The sequence below is a fragment of the Pseudoliparis swirei genome, chromosome 12 (assembly GCF_029220125.1).
Source record: "Pseudoliparis swirei isolate HS2019 ecotype Mariana Trench chromosome 12, NWPU_hadal_v1, whole genome shotgun sequence".
Lineage (NCBI taxonomy): Eukaryota > Metazoa > Chordata > Actinopteri > Perciformes > Liparidae > Pseudoliparis > Pseudoliparis swirei.
Window position 1 is genome coordinate 4,704,593 of NC_079399.1, and position 7,141 is coordinate 4,711,733.

General features: G+C 42.6%; 1 protein-coding gene across 2 annotated transcripts; it reads left to right on the forward strand.

The window, feature by feature from the left end:
• Positions 1-279: 279 nt before the first annotated feature.
• Positions 280-5,211, forward strand: LOC130202568 (homeobox protein OTX2-like). 2 transcript variants are annotated; one of them, XM_056428225.1, is made up of 4 exons: positions 280-346; positions 2,791-3,019; positions 3,297-3,448; positions 3,914-5,211. In XM_056428225.1, the coding sequence occupies exons 2-4, from the start codon at positions 2,923-2,925 to the stop codon at positions 4,586-4,588; spliced, it is 924 nt and encodes a 307-aa protein (XP_056284200.1). In that variant the 5' UTR covers positions 280-346; positions 2,791-2,922; the 3' UTR covers positions 4,589-5,211. The 2 variants fall into 2 exon arrangements, with proteins under 2 accessions (XP_056284200.1, XP_056284202.1); XM_056428227.1 differs by lacking the exon at positions 280-346 and adding an exon at positions 759-1,305.
• The last annotated feature ends 1,930 nt before the right edge of the window (positions 5,212-7,141 follow it).

The window sequence follows — 7,141 nt, forward strand, 5'->3', positions numbered from 1 at the left end:
TATAAAATATATATATAAATATTAATATGTATATATATATATATAATATATTAAATGATTAACACACTTTTAGAGCTGATGTTGCACCATCCAGCTGCTGCATCCTCTCAAATCTCAGCACATCACATTTCCTCTAATTTTCATTGGCTGCAAAAAGAAAGAAAGAACAAATCTCTCTCTCTCTCTCTCCTCTCTCTCTCAATAAATACTGAGCATCTCTTCGCATTATCCGCATCCAACAAGCTTATATAGTCAGGAGGGAATAATCAGAGACGCTTGATTTGCACTCTGCTTGCACTTTTTTTTATAAGGACTTTTATTTATATATTTTAAACCAGCAGCTAAAGTAAGTTGACTTATTTACCTTCATCTTGTAAATGTATGTCAGCCAAGTGACACGTTGCTATTTTTTTTAGTTGTGTGGCCGCGTGCGCGCGCGCGATGGACATGCAGATCGCCTCCAGGGAGGTAATTGGAGAGGCGTGTTTCTAAAAGGAAACTTTTCCTCCCTCGGGCCTCATGTGGGCTTCACGCGCGGAGAGAAGGGGCATTCAACCGGTTAATGGCAGCCCGGTGGAGCGGAGCTCGAGTCCGGATAATACACTCCAACTGCTGCATGCTGGACTATAGACTGGATGTATTCAGGGGGGAGGGATGGGGTGGGGGGGAGATTGGGGGGGGGGGGCAAATAAAGTCAAGTTGTAGGCCGAACTAAACAATTAAAACATCTTAAATCACATTTCATATTTAATTCATATAAAAAAGGTTCCACTTTACAAATAAAACAGCTGATTATTACAGAAGTGTTGGAACACATATTTTAGAAAATAAATAAAGTGCAATGTGGCCAACAAGTAAAATAAACTAAAATAAAGGTAATAATAAAGGTCCATATTTAAACGCGCATGTGTCAGTTTGGGAAAGTGAGTTGTGGGGTTGGTTGTGCTGCAGTTAGGGGGGTATGAGGGGGGGGGGGGTGTGTCTGGCAGTCAGCTGGTCTGATAAACACAATGCCGGGCTTTGTTTTATTTTCGTGACGCAGAAAATTAAGGGGAGTCCTGAATGCGGAGTCGTGGCTGGCGTCCTGTAATCAGGCCAGCGCGTGCCGTCCGGATTATCTCGTTAATCGTTAAAGAGGAAGAGAAAAAAAAGAAAAAATCTCTCGCAGCCAATAATAATAATTAATATCCGGGCAGGGTATTTATTATTGAACGGGTGTTGGAGCAATAAGTGACAGATTGAGGAGGAGTGGCCGTTATTGGCTGGAGATGGAGGGACACCCTGGGGTCCTGCTGCATGCTACAGGTATAGTTCATGAACACGTTAATATAGAGAATAATTAGCTATGAGACAACAACTAAATATGACGGTATATTAGCATTTCTTTTCATAGATTTTTTATTCTTCCAAGACCAAATCATTTTTAAAAAGCCTAATATATTTTATATTAGCTAAGTCAACGTTGTATTTCTAATTTCTAGATTCATATTTTCTATATATTTAATCCATGATATAAAACATTTCTTTAGGATTTCTATAAAAAGGTGCATATGTTTTACAAATTCCGTCGTTAACAATATCATATTTATTGTATTCATTGCGGAGTCAATAACATTTAGGGTGCCATTGTTTTTGCAATATTTTATCATTGTTAAATATTAAATATAAAGATTTTAAGTAATGTTGTTATTTTAATGTTAATACACCTCGTGTGTGGTCTTTTAATCAATACAATATATTATTTAAAAAGTAAAAAATGGGACTGAAAAAAAACGTTTTCCTGTAAAAAAAATAATATATATATATAGATAAGTAATATATATATATATATATATATATATATATATATATATATATATATGCCCAATACCTGCATACACATTTCGTGGGCCATCTCCTTGTTTGTTTAGATGAAGTGCTCCTCTCTCTCTCTAATCAACACGTTTAGAGTCTCACCTTCCAAATCTAATTACCGGGAGCAATTCATTAGGAAAGGAGGGGAACCGCCGCGAGGAGTGTCACAAATATGTCAGAATTCACTTTGGGGGGGGGGGGGGGGGGGGGTTAAAGTCTTCATGTTTCCAATGATTTACTAAAGTATATCCTTCGTATTTTAATTTCATCACATTTCAATGTACAAGGGTTTTTAGTGGAAACAAACAAAGGGCCCGATATAGAGAAACGAAGACGGCGCAGTTATATTTGAATGAGAGCTGGAGTTGGCTTCTTTGTTTGTTCCCTAAAGTCTTTTGTTATCAGCATTAATTATCGGTCAACAGTGGGCTTTGTTTCTGCAAATGGCCCCCCAATCAGCTGTCGATTTAGCTGCGCCTAACCTGTGGGTATATGCTAATTGAGGGCCGCGGTTGGGGCCCAACGAGTGTGCGCATTTTAACGACAATGTTTTGTTTTGGTGGGGTAAGAGGAGAGGAGTGTGTTTGTGGGGGTGGTAAGGGGCGGAGTTATAGTAGCAGTTAGGGAGTGTGTGTGTGTGTGTGTGTGTGTGTGTGTGTGTGTGTGTGTGTGTGTGGGAGAGGGGTGGGGGGGGGATGGCGTAAACGCCTGTCAGGCAGACAGAGCATCCTCAGTCCATGCAGGGACAGCTGGGGGTCTCCACTCGCCTTTAAGAGCCCCGCGATTTCGAGGACGCCCACTTCTTTAAACCCGGCGCGGTGCGTAAAGGGCTGCGCGTAAAGGGTTGCGCGTAAAGACTCCGCGGACTTTCAACGACTATCAACACACGCACACACACAAAAAACACAACCTTCCTGTTCTGTTGTCCTGCTCCAGGTTGATCCGGACGAGCTGAAACACCGAAAACAGACGAGAAAGGATTAAAACAACAACAACAACAACAACAACAACTACTACTACTTTTTCCTGCCCTATATTTTCCCGGTTTTTCTCCGGCCGGCCGCCAGCATGATGTCTTATCTGAAGCAGCCGCCGTACACGGTGAACGGACTGAGCTTATCCGCCTCGGGAGTGGACATGCTGCATCCCTCGGTGGGATACCACGGTAATACACACCACAGTGCAACCGCTTATAAGAAATACACACACACACACACACACACACACACACACACACACACACACACACACACACACACACACACACACACACATATACAAATCCAGTTTGCATGATTCGCAGTTATTTCTCGATTGTATTATTATTATGGACATTAATAACTGGGGGAAAACTACATTAAGTTTCCTCTGGGGATCAAATATTTGTTTTCTGCCTCTGAAGCCAAATATGTGTTATTTAGCCCTCTTCTCCATCTTATCAGGAACGCCTCGCAAACAGAGGAGGGAGAGGACGACCTTCACTCGGGCCCAGCTCGACCTGCTGGAGAACCTGTTCAACAAGACCCGGTACCCGGACATCTTCATGAGGGAGGAGATGGCCATAAAGATCAACCTGCCGGAATCCAGAGTGCAGGTGAGCCTCTCACACACACACACACACACACACACACACACACACACATACACACGCGCGGAAGGTAGATAATCGGTCGTTTATCTGGACGAGAAGCTCCACTTCAAGCGTCCTCGTCGTTGACTTGTTTCAAGTGTTTACTAAAGGTCACTCCTCGAGGAGACGCTTTGTCCGTCTCTGGGTTTAAATTCCTATTATTAATAGAAACCCACTTTTTAGGTTAAAGTAGAAGGAATGTGTAAATATAAGGAAACTGTGGGGGAAATGACACCCTACATAATTGTTTGTGATATCTATTTTAGTTATTTTTAATGTGGCTTTGTGATCACCTGAACTTTTATTTCGTTTCCATTTATTATTACACTGTTTGTGAAGTATCTTTAAACAAATGAACAGAGGTTATTTTAAATCTAAATAAATAATATATATATATATATATATATATATATGTGTTTTTCCCCTCAGGTGTGGTTCAAAAACCGACGAGCCAAACATCGCCAACAGGCCCAGCAAACCCAAAGCGGAGCCCAGAACAAGGCGGTCAGCAAGCCGGTGAAGAAGAAGAGCTCCCCGGCGCGAGAGGCCAGCTCGGAGAGCGGAGCCAGCGGTCAGTTCACGCCGCCCTCCGGCACTTCTCTCCCGGCCGCGAGCGGCAGCGCGGCACCGCCGGTGTCCATCTGGAGCCCGGCCTCCATCTCCCCGCTGTCCGACCCGCTGTCCACGTCCTCCTCCTGCATGCAGCGCTCATACCCGATGGCCTACACGCAGGCGTCGGGCTACAACCAGGGCTACACGGGCTCCTCGGGCTACTTCCCCGGGATGGACTGCGGCTCCTACTTGTCGCCCATGCACCACCAGCTGTCCGCCGCGGCGGGCTCCGCCATGAGCCCCATGGGGACCAACGGGGTGGTGTCCGGCCACCTGAGCAACGCGTCGGCCCTCTCCGCCGCCGCGTCGTCGGCGTACGGCGGCGCCGCGGGCCTCGGCGGCTTCGGCGGCGGCGGCGGCGGCGGCGGCGCGGTGGTGGCGGACTGCCTGGACTACAAGGACCAAACGGCCTCCTCGTGGAAGCTCAATTTCAACGGGGAATGTTTGGATTACAAAGACCAGGCCGCCGGGTGGAAATTCCAAGTGTTGTGAGAGAAGAGACATTTAAACAATTTTTTTTAAAAAGACAACCCCCCCCCCCCCTCTTCCATACTCCTCTTCCTCTCCCCATCAAGCTGCAGGCAAATTATAAAGCAGCAGCGAGTGCGTCTTTTATATTTTTTGGGGTTTTTGTTGTTGTTGGTTTGTTCCCAACTTCTACCTCGGAGGACTGCCGTGCCGGCCGTCTTCCCTTGTTGGGGAAACTTATTGAACATTCAGAGCGACTTTCTCCCCAACTTTGATCAAGGACACGGAACAAATGTGTTGACTAAAAGGAAAAGAAGAAAGAAATAAAAGGATCAAAAGAGAGAGAGAGAGATATCCAGTAAGCCTAACGTGGTTGAGTATGAGGAAAGGTCAGGCTTTTTTTCTTCTTCTTTTTCTAAGCTCCTTAAAGACTCCCCTTCTCTTGTCTTTTCTTCTTTTTTTATCCCGTTGGCACGCTGAAGGGCCCCTTTGATCAAAGCGTTGCGCATGAGTGTGTGTGTGTGTGTGTGCGTGCGAGCAGCTCTGACATGAACCTGGATGCACTATTATTAATTTATGACAAATGTTTAAAACTAGTTATGAGAGACAATCAGTCTGTTTGCGTGAGCATAAACGTCCCATATGTGTGTGTGTGTGTTTTTTACCCCCTCATATGTTAGCTTTGTTTAAAAAAATAAATAATTGTGATTTCTTTGTATGCAATTTTGCTTCTTCGCAAAAACACCAACCCCCCCCCCCCTTGCAGCTGTGAATTTGATAGATTTATTTTCCCGTCCCGAGTGTTTTAAATGATAAATTATTACGAATAATAACGAGGGCGTGCGGATTGAATAAAACACACTAAACAACAATAAAGAGCATATGCTGACCCAACACTGTGGCTGCGTGTGTAAATCCACCTCAATCTCCTGTGTTTCTTCACGTGTGTGTGCACCTGCTTCACCACACAACACACAACCACATGTAAACAGGAAGCCCATCTCATTTATCCACATGTATTACCCCCCTTTTTTTAAATGTTAAATTTATATAAAAGTGTCACGTGTAATCCTCGTGATGGTCACCATCACATTTAATGCCCTTTTTCTCTCTCCCTGGAGTCCTTCATGTCATGTCCAGGGAGGAATGTGAATTATGTGACAGCTATGTTAATCCCGTCTCAGAAAAAGAGGATAATCCAAAAAAATTATTGACGGCTGCTCCGTGGCTCAGAGGCCGAACACCGCCGGGCGGTTCACACGGAGACGTGTGAGATGAGCTCTGGAAACTGAACACTTTCATTTTTTTAATTACACAGCGGAAAAAAACATGCAAAACAAAAGCGGGCGTTAAGGCTTCAAACAAAAACTCACTTGATGATCCACATAGAAGTGGGAAAACTGAATTAACGGAGGAAAAACAACAGTAAATCATTGTAGTATTGAGCATCGATATATTTAAACACCTGGCTGTTATCAAAATAGTGCAAGGCCTCAAATATTGAAGCCTTCGCTCTTCGTCTTTTGGTCAAAATGAGCTCGAAGAAAATCAAAAGTGCATCTGTTGCTTGGTGATTAGTCTCCTGCACACGAGGACGTGGACATGAAGCCATGAGGCGGCATCATGGGGTTTAGGGAGGAGAGCATGAGAGCCTGAGCAGGTCCAGGGGCTCAGCATGGATTAGGGAGGAAGATGAAGACGAGGCAGAAGAAGAAGAAGAAGAAGCTGATGAAGAAGCAGATGAAGAACAATAAGTAGAAGAGGCATAAGAAGAAACAAGAAGTAGAAGAAGAAGCAGAAGAAAAATAAGTAGAAGAGGCAGAAGAAGAAGCAGAAGAAGCAAATGAAGAAGCAGTAGAAGAAGAATAAAAAAGAAGTAGAAGAAGAAGCAGAAAAATAGAAGCAGAAGCAGAGGAAGAAGAAGAAGAAAGGCTCATAAAGATGAGTCATATATATCTATCTCTATATAAAACAATCTCATCAATAAACACACACACACACACACACAGCCAAAGAACCTTTATTATGGGATGTAAAGGAAGTTAAATAAATATGCTTATCCAGACAGTGGGTTTCACCATATACTTTTTTTATTTATTTATTTAAATCTCCCATTGTAATTTTTAAAAAATATATTTAAATTGCCTTGGAGATACAGAGGCTTTAATATCAATAACATATTAATATCCAAGAGAATGACTGATCACTGATACTTGAGGCCCTTTTGCTTCGGTCTCTATGTCAGCGTTTAAGTTATTCAATGATTTATAGGAGGCTGTTTATTATTTATGAGTTTATATTGTATTTTGCCTTCTACATATATTTATTATTTGCTTCATACCGTTTAATTTGAAAAAAGAAAAAACTTGATTTAAAAAATAAAGGAATTAATACAATATTCAATAATTGAATATATATATAGGCTGTATATGTGCAATACATATGGGCTATAATAGCCTTGTAATAATAATAATATTATACAATCATTATTGTCCGGAGGATTTCATGATTTGCTTTATGTCATTGTAAAGCAGCAAATGAGTTTTATCAAAGCAATTCTGCACATTTTTAATTTGT